At 37.3% G+C, this 22,248-nt stretch overlaps 2 protein-coding genes and 1 pseudogene across 3 annotated transcripts in view; 1 reads left to right on the top strand and 2 right to left on the bottom strand.

Annotated features, from left to right (window-relative positions):
* LOC124985097 (interferon-induced protein with tetratricopeptide repeats 2-like) overlaps positions 1-22,248 on the bottom strand; it is a 43,593-nt gene that overhangs the window by 2,807 nt on the left and 18,538 nt on the right. Inside the window, exon 2 of one of the 2 annotated variants that reach the window (XM_047553477.1) lies at positions 4,413-4,496. The exons of the other annotated variant lie outside the window; for it this stretch is intronic. Within the exon in view, the coding sequence (XP_047409433.1) occupies positions 4,413-4,417 (5 nt within the window). The 5' untranslated portion in view covers positions 4,418-4,496. The remainder of the gene's footprint in view (positions 1-4,412; positions 4,497-22,248) is intronic. 2 annotated transcript variants of the gene reach the window in all.
* LOC124984794 (small integral membrane protein 30-like) lies at positions 9,240-9,449 on the bottom strand. Its single transcript, XM_047552848.1, has one exon. The coding sequence runs from the start codon at positions 9,447-9,449 to the stop codon at positions 9,240-9,242; it is 210 nt and encodes a 69-aa protein (XP_047408804.1).
* Positions 17,867-18,690, top strand: LOC124985099 (adaptin ear-binding coat-associated protein 1-like; annotated as a pseudogene).

Genomic DNA, 22,248 nt, shown 5'->3' with positions numbered 1-22,248 from the left:
CCCTATCCCCTGGTTAGTGGCCAAATCCCCGATAGCCATGAAAACAATAGACATATTGCCTACAGAGAAGGAGAGAGATCTGGAGTAGATGAGAAACACACCAAAAATTCTATTCACAAAAATCAAAGGGAAAACTAGAAACAGAAAATAAATAATATAAGCATTGTTTTTAACAGCTAAAAGGTTCTAACAAATGGTTAAGAAAATTCTAATGTGAACATATACAATTTAAAATTTAAAATTTACCAACATATATATGAAAAAGGTCATTAATAATCAAGGAAATGCAAATTAAATAAACAGTATGTTCAGTTATAATTTTCAAAAAATCAAATCTGACAAGAATATGGTGAATTGGACATTCTCATGCAGGAGTACTCAGACAATATTTTGACTAGAACTTGTAGGTCATTGTGGCAAAATGTAATAGGTATTTTAGACATAAAAATTTAATTTTTAGGAATGTACAGAACATTAGCTATTCAGACAAAGGTTGTGATGGTCTTTTGATATGTTAACTTTTGTAAGGTGTGGTCCCCAATTATTCATTCAAACACTAATCTAGGTGTTGCTAAGCAAGTATATTGTAGACAGGATTAAAACTTATAGGTAGTTTATTTAAGTAAGAGAGAGTGTGCTAGATAATTTGGACAGGCCTGAATCAATCAATAAAAAGGCTATAGGAGCAAAGTTGACCTTCTCTAGTCAAAAAATCCTGCCTGATACAGAATAGAAGACACAGAGACAAACCCACATAAATACAGTTATCTCATACTAGATAAAGGCGCCAAAAACATTCACTGGAGAAAAGAAAGCCTCTTTAACAAATGGTGCTGGGAAAAATGGAAATTCACATGTGACAAAATGAAATTAAACCTTTATCTCTCACCCTGAGCAAAACTCAACTCAAAGTGGATCAAAGACAGACACTAGAACAGAGATCCTACGATTACTTGAAGAAAAAGTAGGCCCCAATCTTCACCATGTTGGCCTAGGATCTGACTTCTTTAACAAGACCCCTAAAGCAGGAGAAGTAAAATCAAGAATCAATAAATGAGATGGATTCAAGCTCAATAGCTTCTTCTCAGCAAAAGAAAAAAATCAGTAATGTGAGAGAAAGCCTATGGATTGGGAGAAAATTTTTGTCACCTGCCCCTCAGATAGACCATTAATCTCCACGGTATATAAAGAACTCTAAAAACTTAACACCAGAAAAACAAATAACCCAATCAATAAATGGGCAAAGGTATTGAACAGACACTTCACAGAAGAAGAAATACAATTGACCAACAAATATATGAAAAAACATTCACCATCTCTAGCAATTAGAAAAGAGCAAATGAAAACTACACTGAGATTTCATCTCACTTCAATCAGAATGGCAATTATCAAGAATACAAGTCACAATAAATGTTGGCAAGGAAGTGGGGAAAAAGATACACTCATACATTGCTGGTGGAGTTGCAAATTGGTGCAACCATTATGGAAAAGTATGGGGATTCCTCAGAAAACTTGGAATGGAACCACCATTTGACCCAGCTATCCCACTCCTTGGCCTATACCCAAAGGACTTAAACTCAGCACACTACAGTGACACAGTCACATCAATGTTCATAGCAGCTCAACTCACAATAGTTAAACTATGGAACTAACCTAGGTGCTCTTCAACAGACAAATGGATAAAGAAAATGTGGTACATATACACAATGGAATATTACTCAGCTTTCAGGAAGAATAAAATTATGGTATTTGCTGGTAAATGGATGGAGTTGGAGAATATCATGCTAAGAAAAATAAGACAAACCCAAAAAACCAAAGGCCGAATGTTTTCTCCAATATGCTGATGCTAATTCACAATAAGGAGCGGGGGCACTAGGGAAGACTAGAGCTACTTTAGATTAGGTAGAGGGAGTGAAGGGAGGGGGAGGGGCATGGGGGTAAGAAGGAGAGTAGACTGAAACAGACATTATTACTTCATGCGCACACATGACTGTGTGACCAATGTGATCCTATAACATGTACAATCAGAAAAATGAGAAATTATACTTCATTTATGTGTGATTTATGGAAACATATAAATGCATTCTAGTGTCATGTATAACTAATTAGAACAAATAAAGCATAAAAAATTAAAAAAAAAAAAAAAAAAAGAAGGAAAGAAATCCTGCCTGTGGACAACAGCTTCAGCCTGCGCCCCAGGGTTCCAGTCTGCCTTTCTGGATGGCTCATCCAGTGGATTTAAAATAGTCTCTCAGCCCCCACAGTCCTATAAGCCAGTTCTTTGTAACAAATCTCTTAAGACATATCTCCTATTGCTTTTGTTTCTCTGCTTAAATCCCAGTTGACTAAAAGATTAATAAACTAAGGAGGCTCACTGAAGAGGTAGTTACAATTGCTTAAAATTCTCAACAAACTAGATGATGTTCTATATAAAAATATTTTTAAAAGCCAGATGCTGTGGTGCACACCTGTAATCCCAGCAGCTTGGGACCCTGAGACAGGAGGATCAAGAGTTCAAAGCCAGCCTCAGGAAAAGCAAGGTACCTAAGCAACTCAGTGAAACCCTGTCTCTAAATAAAAAATAAAACAAAACAAAAAACCCCTGTCTCTAAATACAAAATAGGGCTGGGGACATGACTCAGTGGTCGAGTCCCCCTAAATTTAATCTCCGGTACCTCCCCAAAATTAAAGTATTGTAGGACTAGCAATTGAACATGATACTACTCTAGTTTCTTCCTCAAAACCCACTAAAATGACATGGTTTTATCTCTCACCCTGAGCAAAACTCAATTCACAAGAAAAAGAAAAGAGGAGTACAAAACACAACAAAAATTTGAAGACTCTGAAAGAGTTAGATAAACAGTAATTGCTCACCAAACTCAAAAAAAGTAAATCTGACAACGTTGGGAGAAATTTTAAAAAGCAACGTAATTTATAATGCAGAATTCTCCATAGGCTCAAGAATTGGTAGCACAGGGTGCTGCAGAAGTGCGTGTGTGTGTGTGTGTGTGTGTGTGTGTGTTTGAAAGAACTTCTATGACAGAAAACTAATTTATAATGCTTAAAATCTTAAAAATCAAGAACTACCATTATTTAAGTTATAGCAATAAATAACACAATCGTCACTAAATGAGTTACACAGTAAATAGTTACCTCTGGAGAATGGGAAATAGGGTGGAATGGAGGTGGGAGGCTGCTATTTCCCATACCTTTTACAGATCATATTGACTATTTAAATGGTGTGCATGTATAAATTTGATGAAGCTGAAAAAAGAATGAATCTGGAATGGGTGAGGAAGAAAAGGAGAAAGGAGAGGGGAAGGAAGGAATGAAGGAAAGAAGGAAAAAAAGAGATCTGTATATATACATATACACACATACATATACTCACACAACTTTTTTTGGAAAAGTTTTCAAAGTTGATGTATATTACATTTAGTTTAATCTTATCTTAATACATACTTTATATATATTATATATATAATACTATATGTACATATATATAATAATATATATACACATATATAATATATATGTATATATAATATATATATATTTTATATATATATATATATATATATATATATATATATATATATAAAGTTTTTCTTCTGGTTGGTGATATAAGGGGAAATACTAATTTTCCCCTAATACTTGATAATTTCCCAACATTTCTTTAGGGTGCTTTCTGTATTTTTATTCTGAGAAAAGTCTTTGATAATTCTAGTTTGCCCTTTTAATTTTTAAAGACCACTGAAGATTTAAAACAAAACAGAAAGAGGAGTGAATGGATATTGGGGCCGATCACGCCCAGCTTCTCCGAGGGCTCCGGGGGGCCTTCAGCGGTAGAGATCCTAGCTCAGCGACAGACTGTGCGGTTCCTCAGACACGAATTGCTGCATCTCGTCAGTCCGTCCCTTACCAGCGCGGCCAGTGCTGAGCTCTGATAAAGAAGTCCGCCACCTTTAAAAATCATAATGAAATAACCTACGCTTCTGACGGCCTTTCAGATGAAGAACAGAAAAAAACAAGAGGCTGCAAGAACATTTCTGCCCCTTCTGCATCCTTTACTGATAAAGACGTGGCCGCGACAGGGATCAGGCTAGCCCGCCCCTTCCCCTCCCCCTCCGCCAACACCACACGCGACCTTCCTCCCACTGCCCTGTCTTGGCCACTTCCAGTTTAGGATTTCTAAAAACTTCCCTTAAGGAAAGTCTGTAGGTGCCCAGATGTGCCACAACTTAAAATGCCAGATTGGGGGTGGGGTGGGGATAATTCTCCGGATTATGGCATGTTGCATATTTAAGTAGATGTCAAAATCCGACACTTCAGACAAATCTGCTTTGAGATTTTCAAAGGCGTTAGAGACAATATGAAGGAATCAATACAACAAGAAGAAAAAAATCCTTTACCTCATGGTGGCTGCCCTGGTCCTGCAGTTTTCTGGCGAAGGCTGATTTGCTGTTCAGAAATCTGCCTGAGCTGATTGCGGAGCCCTGAGGGAAAGAAGCACCGCGCTGTTGGTGAAGAGCGCCTTTATGTGCATTTGCAAATATGAAATGGAACATTATCCTGGCGAGTACTACTAACTTTCTACTACACTGGTTTTCTGCTGTAGGAAAATGAGACTATAACAGGGAGAGCTTTGACTTTTCTGGTTGGGGACTCAACTGGGATGGAGTGTTTTGGAGGAAATGTGCAAGGCAAAGGGACATTTACTAGAGGGAGGATCAGCAATGTGGCCTTGGGAGAATTAGAAATCTAAAAATAACCATTGGACGAGGATGGTTTCTGGAGAAATGCCACCACTAGCTTATAGTGATCAATTTTTTTTTTTTTTTTTTTTTTTTTTTTTTGCTTAGAACTTCATTCAACTCCCCTAATTTAGTGCACTTGACACCATGTGAGATAGGGTCATTAACCAGAATGAGGGAAGACTGCTGTGCTATGGTAAAGTACCCATGGTTCAATCTCCAGACAATCAGTTAATAATTCATAGTTTATGCAGCCTGCCCAAGGAGGAAAGTCCAGGTCTATCTGATTCTTACATTCTCACTTGTTCATCGTTCTTAAGAGCAAAGACTCTGGATCTAAATTACACGGGTTCCAATTTCTCCTCTGCCTTTCACTACTTGTGTGAACTTGTATCTGTTCTTCATCTGTAAAGAGAACAGTAGTTCACATGAACATGTTATTGTGGAACCCTTAGAATGGACCCCAGCACATAATGGCTGCAAAGGGAGTGTCTGCTCTTACTGTTTTATGTTTGGAATGAGTTTTGGCATTGGCTCTAGTTCCTGACTCTGTCACCAACTGCCTTGACAGACAAATCATAAAGCAAGCCTCAGTTTTATTCTCAAAGAAATAAACTAATGGGCCTGGATGATTCTTCAAGGACCTTTCTCAGTATAAAAATCTGGGACTATAAAATCTCATGGATCTATATCCTGGAATCTAGTTCCCACCATATGTACAAGTTCTCAATACCTGGCCCTAAGATGAATCAGGCCTCACAGCCCAAGGGTGTGTTATTGCTAAAGACCATCATTCATCCTACCTACATCTAATGCCTCCTCTAAAGTAGACTTTCATGTCCTAAACTGGTTCCAAACTGAGATGTCTTCATCAGTTATCAAGTTGAAAAAGGCAGGTAAAGTGTAGTGGTGACATGCTTGTTTCTGGACTCCTTGATGCTTGAATTCAATTCTGTTCCTCCACTTACCAATTGTTTGACCTTGAATAATTACTTGAGCTGAACCTTAATTTCTACATCTGTAAAGTATAGGTATAAATACAAACCTTGTAGTGTTAAAGAGAAATTTTGCAGCAGGCATTTGTTTAAAATGATATGGCAGACTGATAAAGACTATGGAAATAAGGGAGAGAGACTATTGCAGTAGGGGAGGGAGATGGAACTCAACTCTGAACACAAATGTGGATTTATAGGCAACAGACAGTGTAAGAGAGTAGAAGGAAAATTACTAAAAGGAACTTGACAGGATATCAAGGATTAGAGAAGAGGAACTTAACTAGATATTAAGGGTAGGGGACATTCTTGATAAGCTTGTTTATCAAGATTCTTTCCTAAAACTGAACTCTACGGGCCAAAGTCAAGGCCAAGTCAAGGAGATGGCTCTGGCCAGAAAGAAAACTGATTAAAGTTTGGTCAAGGAGGAAATCTTGGCCAAGAGTTATACTGAGTACTTAGCAAATAATTACCTTTCATCAGATCTAGCCACTTGGGTTTTTAAATCACAGTTATTTATGATTTCCTCTGTAGTAAGATCACAGTTGGAAATATACTAATGTGCTTTTCCTTTTGTAATTCTTTATCCAAGACATTTTACCTATAAAACCTGAGGTAAGAGGGTTTTTTAAATTTTGTTTTGTTTTGTTTTTAAGGGAAATTGGGTTACCATAGCTAGGATGCAAAGAGAAAGAAAGAGTCATTATTCATCTATACTTTCCAAAATAGACCATTAAACCCCACTTCAGAAATGGTACCATTAAAGGAACATTGGGACAGCTCAGTTCAGAAATATCTACTTCTTCTGGAACTCTAAAGAGAAAAGGGGGTCAGAAGAAAAAGTTCTCACAAACTACATCAGTACTAAAACTAGAAGGTGAAGAAATCCCCAAATTTCAACTTATAAATATGGTCATGACCCAAAGTAGCAGAACCAACATGAGATGACGTGGCAGTCTGAGGATGAGCAGATTCAGATGGGACCAACTGAGAACTGGAAGGTTCCTGAGTCGGCTAGTCTCAGAATTAGAAACAGAGGTTCTCTTCAACTAGGAGAGATCCCACTCGGGGTGGAAACTTCTGCAAGCTGTGTGGCAATCTCCCTTATCCTGGAGGAATATGTTCTGAGATCTCCAGTGGATGCCTGAAACCTCAGATAGTATAGAACTATATACGTACTACTTTTTCCCTATACATACATTCCCCATATAAGGTATGTACCTGTGATTAACTTTATCTTTTCACTTCAAGGAAGCACTTTGTGGCTTCTCTTCAGCATATTCGAATTGTCATCATGAATATTCTTCCACTTTGGAGCCATTATTAAGTAAGAGTTATTTGAACACAAGCACTGTGATACCTTGGTCGTCAATCAGTCTGAGAACTGAGACAGCTATAGAGTGACTAATAGGCAGGGAGCGTACACAGCATGGATATACAAGACAAAGAGATGATTCATGTCCTGGTTGGGACAGAGCAGAATGGTAGGAGAGTTTATTATGCTACTCAGAGTGGTGTGTAATTTAAAACTGTCAGTTGCTGATTTCTGGAATTTTCCATTTAATATTTTTGGACTATAATTGACCTTGGATGGCTGAATCCATGAAAAGTGAAGCCTTGGATAGGAGGACTACTAGATTGAAATTCAACAGTGTTAACACTGAGAGAAGTAGTTGAAGACAGAGGGAGAAAGCCCTGAGACACCCTTCCTCTTCTTTCCAGTTTCTCAATGGATCTCTTCTGTTTCATTTCCTGGTTGCCTTAAAGCATTTTTATTTCTTTCTAACTATGGTGAGAGAGTCTTCATATTAATCTGTTTTTCTTTGCTATATCCACATCCCTTTAAATTTTTTGCCTGTCTTCATATATTCTCTAATTATAAAAAATAAGAAATATGTGTATATTAAAAATACATCAATGTAGACAAAATAAATATACAAAGTTGAACTTGAGATATAATATGCCCACATCCACTTTATTCATGCTGTTTTGCATTTTTAGTTTTTAGTTTTCAATTCAAAGATAAATCTTGGATATCTTTCCATATCAGTGTATATATTGCTATTTTTCAAGACTAATATTTAATAGACACACTTTAATATTTAATGAATCCTCTTTGGGTTTTTAAGTCACTTTCAGATGATCACTGTTACAAACAGTGCTGTAGTAAATATCATTGTACACATATCTTGTATAATTCTTGTATAATGCATTCAGTAGAATGCATTCCAAAAAATAGAATTCCTGGGTCAAAGAAGTTGACCAGATGTATCATGCCACAACTTAAATCCTGGCCTCTTTTATTGTCCAAACTGCAGTGTTCAGTTGCTTTTTCACTCACAGTAATCATGGGGCCACCACGGCCCACTTCCTTATTAAGCACAGTGCTTATACCCTTAACCAAATTTGAGCTGGGAACCCCTTCTCTTTCTGTCAATTCTGTACTTCTCTGGGAGCAGGGGAGGAACTCTTTTAGGTTTTGTGGGTTTATTTTTTCCGCATTTCTCAGGAAATGGGTGGATTTCACCATTGGTTGTTTTCAATTGTTCTTTGTGCTTTGGTTACAGTCTTAGTTTCCAACTGAGGATAATGGCAGGACCTTGGCTTCCACCACTGCCCTGGAAAGCTGGTATTCTTCCAGCAGTAGAGACTTCTGCGCTTCCTTCTTCCTTCTTCCTGCCACTCAAGTAAAGAGTTAATCTCTGGATACTTCTCAAAAACTGGCCCCCAACTCCAAGACTGCTCAGGAATCCCTCACACTCTTCATTCATCTGCTAATTCTACCTGCTTCTCTTCTAGAGAACAACCTCTTTTGACTAAGCTGGTGGCAGATTCAACTTTCAATAAGCTAAGAGGAAAGGAGAAGACATGCCATAGAAAAAGGCAGAAAGGGTAGTGTGGACAAGAGCCAGGTCTCAGTTTATTCTCAAAGCACTGAAGCCTCAAGTACACACATCGTACCAAAGGCTACATTCCAGGTGGGCCCTGGCAGGGGGTCCCAGGGGGCCTGGCCTCCACATCAGGTTAATTTGTTAATTAACAAATTAACACTTGTTAATTTGGGAGATGGTCTCCCAGATCCTCAGCAGCCATCTCCTTCCTGTGGAGCCCAGATAACTCAGGATAATCTTGTTCTCTGCCCCCAGGTTAGGGAGGGGGAATGAGAGAAGAGAAAAAGGAAAACTTGTCCTTTTAAAAATAAGCCTCAGAGCTATATTCAAAAGGGCAAGTAGACCACTGTTACACTTATGTAAACTTGAACCATCTAATTTCTTTGACTCTCTTTCTAAGCAGCAAATACAATATATAGGCTGTATTTTTTCAGTTTATTAATTGATATAAAGAGAACAATTTTCCCACTTAATGATCTACTTGTTCCCATTTCTTGGAAAACAACTAAGACTGTGAAAGCATTACGTTTTGTTGAGAACTTTACAGATCAATGCTTAGGTTTAACTTCAATAGCCCAAAAGTTTTCAGGGCAAAGTTTGATTCAGGAGACCCTTGAAAGTCGCATCTGGTCACATCTTTCATTTCTCTTCTGTGCAGACGCACCAAGGCAAACACAGATGCCTGCAATACTGCTGACCACCCCTAACAAAAGGGCGATGATTGCATCTCCTACTCTTATTGCTTCAGCAAGTGGGGAAACAAAAAACAATGAAATGAGGACGAAGAGCAACTCTGTTGAAACTGAGGTCATGACCTTGGGATCTTGAGTGTTGGAGGTTCCCAAGGAATGTTTGTATGAAATTCTGTCTTGAAATTTCCCCTTTCTGGAGTTCTGGATGCTGAGGCTAAGAGGTTACACATGACACCTCCTTCCAGGACACATCCACTACAGGAATCCACAATATATATTTCATATGCTTTTATTATTACTATTTTAACCTAAGCTTATTTTATTAGATTTTTGTTTTTTGTTTTTTGTTTTTCCAAAGCATAAAGAACTATTTGACGCCTATCTTTGTGCTTTTATATTTTGGGGGTAATATTCCAAACTAATAAAATCTTGTCAGATCCTCCAGCTCTAAAGTAAAACAAAAAACAAACAAACAAAAAAATGGGAGGAGGGAGCACAACTTCCTAGCTGTGTGGCCTTGGGAATGTTACTTAGATTTTCTCTGTCTCTGCTTCCTATCACATATGTTTATTTTAAGGATTAAATTAGATAAAAGAAAAGCCCCAAGACTGACACCTGGCAAACGGCAAGTTGTCAATAAATGTTAGTGGCTCTCCCCAACACCTCTCTGACACACTGGAGCAGAAAGGCTTATCTCATAGTTTTGTTTTCAGATCCTCTCAGCAAGATGACTCAAATCTCTGCCACTCTTGCTTTGGATTTTAGCTCTGGAATCAGTCCAGCTATGCAGAGGACTAGTCTTGTGACTTGTTCTTCTTTTTCTTTTCAGTGTAGATAGGGAATCATCAAAAGCGAGAAAATGAAACCCAACTTGTTAAAACTCCCTGAGGGACAGAAACTTAAGTGATTTTGGAAAGAATTGTCTTCCTTTCTCAGCTGTGACCCTCTGACTGGGCTCACTAGGGCTTTGGCCCTGTGCCTCCTTCATACCTCCAATGGAGGAAAGGGAAACTGAGAAGAGAGGCAGGATCTTAAGAGGGGTTCTCCAAATGGCAGTGTGGCATCTCTTGGGCCTAACTTCTATGTGTTCGCCATACTTTCAAGCTACCTTTGCAACACAGAGAAGTGAGGCTGGAACAGGATAAAAGGAGAGCCAGGACAGGAACCAGGGGAGCTTCCATCGGGACGTGGGGAGGGGGGTGGTATTTATGCCCAGAAGAACCACGGAGTAGAAGACACCAGGTAAATTCAATCTGCAAATTGTGCTTTTTTTTTTTTTTTTCTCTCTTTGAAGATAAAAGAACAGATGAAAGAAGGTACCTTGCTGCCTCCAACCCCAGAGCTAATCATGAGCAACAGAGATTTATTTCAAATAACGTTTTCATTTAGAGATAATTGTCAATAATCAGTCAGTGGATTTTTTTCCCTCTGTTTTCTCCATATTTTTCTAAATAGCTGAGGAGTGGTCCAGGGAAGTTGAACTCAGATGACCTATTTTGCCTGTCCGTCCATTCATCCATGTTCATGGATCCTTTCTTATGCATTCATAAACCCATTAATTATTCACTCATTAATTCACTCAGTCAATGTTTATTGAATTCCAACCAGGTGTTAGACACTGTTCTGTGTTCCTCATGTTTTGAGAATAATTCAAGTGAAAATAAAGAACATTTATTGATCCAGTGGGAAAAAAATAAAGAAATGGAGGTTAAAACTTTCTGGAAGTCAGACAGGTGGTAAAGAGAGGAATGCAGTCTTACTGGCTAAAAGTCAAACCACAGAGTATTCAAAACTTAGTAAACAACTGGAGTTAGTATCTGCAGGCCTTCAACATCTCTCTGTAGAGAGAACCCTAACAGACTAACTAGAATGCCTAACAGACAATTAGAATGGTTTTGCAATTTAGGATTTCTGCCCAGACAATAAATTACCTCTGAAAACAATTTTGTGTGTGTGTGAAAATCTATAAAAATTCTTTCCTGCACTTGTCCTTTGGGGCACCATCCAGGACCGCATGACTCACTGTACCTGAAATGCAATTCTTTGTTTCCCATATAAATGGTATTTCCTTTGACCTCTATGACAGTCTTTTAGTTAATTACAGACTGCATGTCAGGAACGGTTTTAGTTGTTCTATGTTGTTATCTATATTATGTTTAATCCCTGAAACAGCTTTATGGCATATTTAGTGGTTAACTCATTTTTAGGTGTCAGGAAACAGACTACAAAGGGATTAAGTAATTTGAGCAGGATGGTACACTTGTAAATGGAGGATCTTTGTTTCTACAATGCTGGTAGGCTAACTCCAAAACCAGGACTAGAGTGAACTAAGTGAGGGGCTAAGGTATGAAATGTAAGGAGACTTTCATTCTCAGGATGGTGCAAAATGCTATTATACAATCCCAAGACTGAATACCTCCTTAAATGTACCTTAAGTGCCCTGTTTACCTTACTGTGCTGTGTCCCAGCCCTGCTCACCACCTACATTTTTTCCCATATTTTTAATGTGGTGTATTATAATACATAATGGTGGTATTTGTATACCTATGATATAAAACTATAGTTTGGCCAATATCATTTCCCAACATTTCCCCTTTCCCTAACCCACAACCCCTGTTCCTTTCCTCTACTTTACTGATCTTCCCTTCAATTTCCATGAGATCCCCTTCCCCCACCATTCTTTTCCTTTTCCTCTATAGCTTCCACATATGAGAGAAAACATAAGACCCAAGACCTTCTGAGTTTGGCTTATTCCACTTAACATAATCTTTTCAAGTTCCATTCATTTTTCCATAAATGACATAATTTCCTTTTTTTCTTTCTTTCTTTTTTTGCTTTGGTGTCATCTTACATTCCTTTTTTATTTTTAATTTTTAAAAATTCATTCTATTTAGTTGTATACAACAGAATTTTTATGTATCATGCATACATGGAATATAACTTCCCATTCTACTGGTTGTACGTGATGTGGAGTTACACTGGACATGTATTAATATATGAACATAGGAAATTTATATCCAATTCATTCTACTCTCTTTCCCATAACCATTCCCCTCATCCCTTGTCCAATCCTGTGAACTTCCACTCCTGCCTCCCCACAGCCTATGATAAGTCAGTGTCTGCATATCAAAGAGAACATTCAGCCTTTGGTTTATTTGAGATTGACTTATTTCACTTAGCATATTCTCCAGCTCCACCCATTTACCAGCAAATGCCATAATTTCTCTTTTCTTTATGGCTGAGTAATATTCCACTGTGTATTTATACCACTTTTTAAAATCCATTCATCTGTGGAAGGGCACCTAGGTTGGTTCCATAGTTTATTGTGAATTGAGCTGCTATGAACATTGACGTGGACATGTCCCTATAGTATGCTGATTTTAAGTCCTTTGGGTATATACCGACAAGATGAGTAGGATAACTGGGCCAAATGGTGGTTCCTTTCCAAGTTTTCTGAGGAATCTCCATACTGCTTTCCACAGTGGTTGCACCATTTTGCATTCCCACCAGCAATGTATGAGTGTACCTTTTCCCCCACATTCTTTCCAACATTTATTGTTGCTTGTATTCTTGATCATTGCCATTCTGACTGGAATGAGATGAAACCTCAGTGTAGTTTTCATTTGCATTTCTCTAATTGCTAGAGATGGTGTACATTTTTCATGTATTTGTTGATTGATCGTATTTCTTTTTCTGTGAAGTGTTTGTTCGGTTTCTTTGCCCATTTACTGATTGGGTTACTTGCTTTTTTGGTGTTAAGTTTTTAGAGTTCTTAATATATACTGGAAATTAATGCTGTATCTGAGGTGCAAGTGACAAAGATTTTCTCCCATTCTGTAGGTTCTGTCTTCAGGTTCTTGATTGTTTCCTTTGCTGAGAAGAAGCTTTTGAGTTTGAATCCATCCCATTTATTAATTCTTGATTTTATTTTGTGCACTTTGCAGTCCTTTTGAAGAATTCAGTTCCTAAGCCAACATTATGGAGAGTTAGGTCTACTTTTTTTCTATTAGGTGCCCAGATGTGCCTTGATCCACCTAGAGTTGAGTTTTGTACAGGGTGAGAGGTAGGGGTCTAACTTCATTTTATTACATATGGATTTCCAGTTCTCCCAGTACCATTTGTTGAATAGGCTATCTTTTCTCCAATGTATATTTATGATGTCTTTGTCTAGCATGAGATAACTGTATTTATGTGGGTTTGTCTCTGTGTCTTCTATTCTGTACTATGGATCTTCATGTCTGTTTTGGTGCCAATACTGTGCTGTTTTTGTTACTATAGTTCTGTAGTATAACTTAAGATCTGGTATTGTGATACTTAAGATCCTGCTTCACTTTTCTTGCTAAGGATTGCTTTGGCTATTCTGGGCCTTTTATTTTTCCAGATGAATTTCATGACTGCTTTTTCTATTTCTATGAAGAACATCATTGGAACCTGAATAGGAGTTGCATTAAAACTGTATAACACTTTTGGGAGTATGGCCATTTTGACAATATTAATTCTGCCTATCCAAAAACATGGGAGATCTTTTCATCTTCTAAAGTTTTCTTCAATATCTTTCTTTAGTGTTCTATAGTTTTTATTGTAGAGGTCTTTCACCTATTTTGTTAGATTGATTCTCAAGTATTTTATTTTATTTTATTTTGAGGCTATTGTGAATGGGGTAGTTTTCCTAATTTCTCTTTCAGAGGATTCATCACTGGTGTACAGAAATGCATTTGATTTGTGGGTGTTAATGTTATATCCTGCTACTTTGCTAAATTCATTTATGACTTCTCGGAGTTTTCTGGTTGAGTGTTTTGGGTCTTCTAAATAAAGAATCATGTCATCAACAAATAGGGATAGTTTGAGTTTTTCTTTTCCTCTTTGTATCCCTTTAATTTCTTTCTTCTGTCTAATTGCTCTGGCCAGAGTTTCCAGGACTATGTGGAATAGAAGTGGTGAAAGAGGGTATCCCTGTCTTATTCCAATTTTCACAGGGAATGCTTCAGTTTTTCTCCATTTTGAATAATGTTGACTTTGGATTTAGCATATACAGCTTTTACAATGTTGAAGTATGTTCCTACTATCCCTAGTTTTTTTTAGTGTTTTGAACATGAATGAATGTTGAATTTTGTCGAATGCTTTTTCTGCATCTATTCAGACCATCATGTGATTCCTGTCTTTAACTCTGTTGATTTGATGATTATGTTTATTGATTTCTGTATGTTGAACAAACCTTGCATCTCTGGGATGAACCTCACTTGATCATGGAGCACTATCTTTTTAATATGGTTTTATATAGGATTTGTCAGTATTTTACTAAGAATTTTTGCATTTATTTTCATTAGGGATATTGGTCTGAAGTTTTCTTGATGAGTCTTTGGTTTCGGTATCAGGGTGATACTAGCTTCATAGAATGAGTTTGGAAGGGTCCCTCCTTTTCTATTTCATGTAATAATTTGAGGAGGATTGATATTAGTTCTTCTTTAAAAGTCTAGTAGAACTCAGCCAAGAATCTGTCTGGTCCTGGGCTTTTCTTTCTTGGTAGGTTTTTGATGGAGTCTTCAGTTTCACTGCTTGAAACTGATTTTTTAAAATTTTCTATATCCTCCCGATTCTCTTTGGGTAGGTCTTATGACTCTAGAAATTTGTCCATACCTTCAGGATTTGCTGTTTTATTAAAATATAAGATTTCAAAATAGGTTGTGATTATCATCTGTATTTCAGTAGTGTGTCATATTTCCTTTTTTCATCACACTTTTAGTAATTTGAATTTTCTCTCTCTCTTTGTTAGCTTGGCTAAGGGTTTATCAATTTTATTTTTTCAAAGAAACAACTTTTTGTTTTGTCAATTGTTTTGATTGTTTCTTTTGTTTCAATTTCATTGCTTTCAGTTTTGATTTTAGTTATTTCCTGTCTTCTACTGATTTGTTCTTTTTTTTTAGGGCTTTGAGATGTAATGTTAGGTTATTTATTTGTTGACTTTCTATTCTTTTAATGAATGAGCTCAATGCAATGAACTTTATTATTAGAACTGCCTTCATAGTTTCCAAGAGATTTTGATATGTTGTATCAGTATTTTCATTTACCTCTAAGTATTTTTTAATTTCATCTGGGATTTCTTCTGCTATTCATTCATCGTTCAATAGAGTATTATTTAGTCTTCAGGTGTTAGAGTAACTTCTGTTTTTTATTTTATCATTGATTTCTAATTTCAGTTCATTTGATCTGATAGAATGTAGGGTATTATCTCTATTTTTTTTTTTTGTATTTGCCAGGAAATAGTATATCTAACTCAAACTATCCCTATTTGCTGATGACATAATGTATCTTGTGACCTAAGATACCGTCTATTTTAGAGAGGGATTCATGTGCTGCTGAGAAGAAAGTGTATTTATTCATCAATGGATGAAATATTTTACATATGTCTGTGAAGTCTAGATTATTGATTGTACTTAGTTCTATAGTTTCTTTATTTAGTTTTTGTTTAGAAGATCTGTGTAGCAATGAGAGAGGTATGTTTAAGTTACCCAGTATTATTGTGTTGTGGTCTATTTGCTTCTTGAAATTGAGAAGAGTTTGTTTGATGTACAATGATGCCCCATTGTTTGGGGCATAAATATTTATGATTGTTATGTCTTATTGATCTATAATTCCCTTAAGCAGTATGAAATGACCTTCTTTGTCTCTTCTGATTAACTTTGGTTTGAAGTCCACTTATCTGATATGAGGATAGAAACTCCTGCTTGTCTATGTGATCCATGTGAATGATATGTTTTTTCCCATCATTTTACCTTCAGTCTGTGGATATTTTTGCCTAAGGGGTTGAGTCTCTTGGAGACACAGCATATTTTTGGGTCTTGATTTTTAATCCAATCTGCCAGTCTAAGTCCTTAGATTGATGAGTTTAGTTCATTTATATTCAATGTAATTACTGAGATATGATTTTTATGCCCTGACATTTTAATTTATTTCTAGTTTTTAATTTGAATTAGTTTCTCCTCTCACTTATAGCTATTATTTTAGGGTAGTTCCTCCCTTTGCTGGTTTTCACTTTTATTTTTCATTTCTTCTTCAAGAAATATTGAGTGTATTTTGTGGTGCAGGCTTTCTAGTTATGAATTCTCTTAACTTTTGTTTATCAGGGAAGGTTTTAATTTCATCATCAATTCTGAAGCTTAATTTTGCTGAGTATTGTATCCTTGGCTACCATCCATTTTCTTTCAGAGATTGGTATATATTTTTCTAAGACATCCTAGCTTTGAGTGTCTGGGTTGAGAGATCAGCTGAGATCTGGATTAGTTTCCCTATAATTGTTACCTGTCAATTTTTTTTTTTTTTTTTTTGGCAGTGTTTAAAATTCTATCCCTATTCTGTATGTTAGGCATTTTCATAATAACGTGCCTTGGTGTGGGTTTGTTGTAATTTTGTATATTTGGGGTCCTGTAAACTTCCTGTATTTGGTTTTCCAACTCTTTCTTTAGCATTGGGAAATTTTCTGATATTATTTCATTGAAACAACTGTGCATTCCTTTTGTTTGTATCTTTGAGTGCTCATCTTTCCCAATAAATCTTAAATTTGATCTTTTTAGGTTATCCCAAATTTCTTGGAAATTCTGTTTATGGTCTCTTAACATTTTTTTCTCCACGGTCAACTTTGTTTACAATTTTATTTATTTTGTCTTCATTCCCTGAAACTCTGTCTTTCAAGTGATATAGTCTATTGGTGATGCTTTCAAATGAATTTTTAATTTGGCTTATAGATTCCTTCATTTTGAGGATTTCTGCTGGGTTGTTTTTTCAGACTATTTGTTTATTGAGGTGATCTTTCACTTCCAGTATTTTCTCTGGTTTCACTCCTCATATCGTTCTTTACTTCTCAGGTCCCTTTCTCCATGTATGTTCTAAACTCCTTCTCTGACATTTCTTCCACTGTGGTGTCAATGGATTCTGTTAGAGTATTTTGGTTTGTTAGGGGCTATTTGTTCCCTTGCTTTTTTATGGTCTTTTTGGGTCTACCCATCTAACAGTATGGATCTGAGGCAGTAGAGTTTATACCCTATGGATTTATAGTGTCCCTGAAGGCTCCAGTACTTCACTTGCTGAGAAGCTGCCTGTCTCCTTACTTGGTTTCATGCCACAGGAGCAGCCAGGAAAGTGACCTCCTCTATTCTGCCTTGAGAAACCTCTCATTTTTCTATATGATTGAATAGAGCTCCATTGTGTATATATACCACTTTTTCTTTATCCTTTCATCTCCTTCCATAGTTTGCCAATTGTGAATTGCACTTTTCTAAACATAGGCATTCATGTATCACCATACTATGTGGTTTTAATTCTTTAGGATATATACCAAGGACTGGTCATTTGATGGATCCACTCCAACTCTTTTGAGGACTCTCCATACTGATTTCTAAAGTGGTTGTATTAATTGTAGTCAGTATAAAAGTGTTCCTTTTTCTCCATATTCTCTTTAGATTTTATTATCATTTACACTCTCCATGGCTGCCATTCTGTCAGGAGTGAAATGAAATCTCAGTGGAGAGAGCAGAGCCAAGATGGCAGCCGAGTTGGAGTATGAATCTGTGCTGTGTGTGAAGCCTGACCTCAGTCTATCGGATTCCACTCTAGGCCTCCAACCGCAGTTACAGGGCATCTGACTGGAAATTAGATCAATCTGATTGGACTGGTCCTCTCCGAATCACTTCAAAAGGGAAGATTGCCTTTATCAAACTTGAAGATAAAATTTCAGGAGAGCTCTTTGCTCAGGCAGTAGTAGAACAATATCCTGGTATTGCTGTGGAGACAGTGACAGATTCTAGTCGCTACTTTGTTATTCGGATCCAGGATGGTACTGGGCAAAGTGCATTCATTGGCATTGGATTCACAGATTGGGAGATGCCTTTGACCTTAATATCTCCTTGCAAAATCACTTCAAGTGGGTAAAGCAGGAACTTGAGATTTCCCAAGAATGTCAGGAAATGGACACTCATCCCAAGTTGGATCTAGGCTTCAAGAAAAGACAGGTCATCAAATTGAGTATTGGGAACATTACAACCAAGAAAGGAGGTGCTTCTAAGCCCAGGACTGCAGGAGCTGGGGCCTAAGCTTACTTCCTCTTCCCCCTGGAGGCAAAGTCACTATTCCCCCACCATCTTCCTCAGTTGCTATCAGTAATCATGTCACTTCCCCACCCATTCCAAAATCTAACCATGGAGGTAGTAATTCAGGTATCCTTTTAGATTTGGATTCTCCTGCACCTGTCACAACACCAGCACCAGCTCCGTTTTCTGCAAGCAATGACTTCTGGGGAGACTTTAGCATTGCATCCAGCTCTGTTCTAAACCAAGCACCACAACCATCCAGCTGGGTCCAGTTTTGAATAGCCTTGGCAAGACAGAAAGGACAGACTTAAAGAATAAAAATGACATTGAGGGCACCAATCTGTGAGGGAGGTTAGGAACCCCTTCCCTCCCCCAAACCAAAATTAATGGACCATCTTCTTCATAGCTTCTCCATTACATTCAAGCTGATTTATGTCACTCTCCTATGTTATTAATTGCTATACAGCCAAGAGAGTATCTGTTATTTCCTGGTGATTATCAGTGCAGGAGAATAGTGGATCTTACCATACATGTGGCTGGCTATGCAGGGTTCAAAAGACCAGTGTCTTTTTGAGGGGAAATGACCTCTAATTTGTAAAATTTTTCTCCATCTTTTAAATTCTTGAACTTATCTCAGAATCATCTCATGATCCTTGTGTGCGTCCTTGTGAAACCCTATTTGTTTCAGGGGAGACAGAGGCTTGAATCTTTCTTTTCCACTAACCCAAGACTCTAAAAATGGACAGACTGATCTCAGTATTTACAAATTCAGAATTTTGATAAGGGTAGGTTTGGAAAACGATGGGTGTCCTGGGTCTCTTCTATAAAGCCTCCTTCAGGTTTGTCCTATTCAATGAATATCCAGCACTAAGTACAGCTCATCACCTTCTTGTATGTTTACATGTCTTTTCCTATGATAATAGGGTTGTATTGGTAGCACCACTACTCTTGTGTTTATTGAATGGTGCAACATCTTTGACATCTTTGGGTATTTCAGGAAGGAAAGAAGTTCAAGGGACTGTGCTTTCCATGTTATATTTTATAGACATGTTTAATTTCTTGCAGCTCCACATCTCTGCTGCATTTGAAGCACAGCATTAATTTGTGTTCACGCCTTTATTTCATGTAATTTGAAGAGTTGTGTTTTTAACCTGGTCTGTAGAACAGAGGTTGAAAGCATTTAACTCTCATTCAGTACCCACATTGTCTTGCTGCCTGGGTATCTGACCATTTTCCATAAACATTTATTTTTCAATCCATCTAACTCTTCAGTGGAAAGTGGCTATTCCATATATTGTCATTTATGAAGGAAGTTGGAGAGTCACAGCTTTACTTGTTACAGGTTTTGTCTTAGACTTTGATACCCACCAGCCAGGGTATCTTACAAGCAAGTTGCTCTCCCATGATTTTCTTTCCCTCTGCCCTGCCATTCCTTTTACGATGCTAGGAAGATAGTTCACCTCCTCAGATGAGTGGGCACTACCTATTCTGTTTGTTAGTGGACAATTTTGAGAACTAAATGGGAGGATATGATTTCTTCCCTTAGCACCTATGGATATGTTCATTCTGACTGAAGGGAGGTTCTTATGTTTAGTTCAAAATATATTATTTCTCCTGAATTTCATTCTTTACTTTTTCTAACTTTGGGTCCATATTTTTCATTTCTGCCCCTTTCAGGCAGCTCTATTCTTCCAGAGCCATGGTAGGACATTTTAAAATTCCAATAGAAAACACTATAAAGAAAGTCTGTAGAATCACTAGTGACTAACTACTGGGAACCTATTTTTGCAATCTTCCTCCATGTTGTGTTCTTTGTATTCTCAAGATGATATGATACTATGTATTCAAATTGCTGAAAAACTGAAAATGAAGTTTAAGATATATGTATATAAAGTGTATGCTGTATTGGTGCAACAATGGTAATTAAAAATATGGACCCAGAATGGAGGAAGGAAGGACTGTATAGAGGGAAAAGAGGGGTGGGAGGGGTGGGGGAAAGGAAAAAATAACAGAATGAATCAAACAACATTACCCTATGTAAATTTATGATTACACAAATGGTATACCTTTACTCCATGTACAAACAGAGAAACAAGTATCCCATTTGCTTACAATAAAAAAAAGAAAAAATATGGAAAAAGGTGTTTGTCTTTAAAAAAATAAAAAGAAATCTCAGTGGAGTTTTGATTTGCATTTCACTAATTGTTAAGGATGACACAACCTACTTTTTTTTACATTTGCCAGTTTATTACAAGGGATATATAACTCAGGAACAGTTAAATGGAAGAAATGCATGGAGCAAGATATACAGTTGGTAGCATGGTACCTTGATGGCCATCAACTCAGACGTTCTCCAAATCTCAGTTTTCATGAGTTGTTTTTTTTTTTTTTCATTTTTAAAATTTGTGTGTTTTTTTTTTTTTTTTTAGATATACATGATGGTAGAATGTGTATTGACATATTATACATATGTAGAGTATAACTTCCCATTCCTGAGGTTGTACATGATGTGGAGTTACACTGGTTGTGTATTCATATGTGAACATAGGAGTGTCTAATTCATTCTGTCTTTCCTATTTCCATTCCCCCTCCCTTCCCTTCATTTCCTTTTGTCTAATACAATGAACTTCTATTCTTCCCCCCTACCCTTACTGTGTATTGGCCTTCACATATTAGAGAGAACAGTGGGCCTTTGTTTTTTGAGTATTGGTTTATTTCACTTAGCTTGAGAGTCTCCAGTTCCATCCATTTTTCACAACCTACATTATTAAACTCTTTGCATCTTAACCCTCCTCAGCTTAACATTCTCTGGAAAATTATATGATGGAATCAAAAGGTCATACTTTGAGCTGAGTTGGGATTACTACCACCCAAACTATGTATTTGATGGTCAAAGATCATATAAAAATAGATGAAGTCACAGCGTTATCTCCATACTTTGCAGATAGAGAGCTATGCATGAGGTATCTGGTCCACCTGGACAGAGTCAGTCATCTGATAGTCCTGGCTGAAACGGAATGTAAGAGGTTCACTTGATAAAACTCCTGTACTTTAAAGAAATTGAAACTTAAAAGAATCATATAACTTCTTCACTGGGACAGAATTGGCAGAAATGAAACTATATTAACTTTCTACTTCCTAGTTTCACTCAGTTTCTCTAATAGTGTATTATTCAGAGTTTGGTGAGAAACAGAACCACCAAGAGGAACATAAACTTATTTCTTACAGGAATTGGTCTTCTATAATTGTGAGAGCTGGCTAACGAAGTAGTTTCTGTGAGGCTCTTGTCTTCATGTCTGATGCCAGAGCTCAAAGTCCCCTAGGCAGACAGTAGAGAAGGGAAGAGAGAGAGAAAATGTGGAGGACAAGGTCAGGTTGGAACCCCAAGGATGAATTGCAGCCTCCTGGAGGTGGATGAGAAACTAGTGAGCTCTCACAGCCTCCCGTTCACCTGCAGAAGAAGTTGGAGCCCATAGTGGTGGAGCTAAACATACACCTAGCCCAAGATTTGGAGATGCTGAAGGAGGATCCAGGGGATGGTGGAGTAGTTTTAGGTCTAGCAATCAAGAGATGAGCAACAATGTGCTGGGAGTCATGAAAACACCAACCTGCCCTTTTGAGTGTAAAAAAGCAAAACGACTGCTTCTTTTGTGTCCTTCAAAACACACAGAAAAGCATCTCCTGACTCCCCTTGACTGGAAATATACAAAGAAGAAAATTCAGGGAAACACAGTTCATCCTGGCCCAGCTGACACATTACAAAGCTCCCAGGTTTCTTCACTTCTTCTTTGCCTAAGTCAGGCACTGTCCTGTGAGTCTTTCGGCAGGGACCTTCC

The sequence above is a fragment of the Sciurus carolinensis genome, chromosome 5, assembly GCF_902686445.1.
Source record: "Sciurus carolinensis chromosome 5, mSciCar1.2, whole genome shotgun sequence".
In the NCBI taxonomy this organism is placed as follows: Eukaryota; Metazoa; Chordata; class Mammalia; order Rodentia; family Sciuridae; genus Sciurus; species Sciurus carolinensis.
The sequence above is the reverse complement of the archived record's forward strand: the minus strand, read 5'-3'. Positions and strand labels throughout refer to the sequence as shown.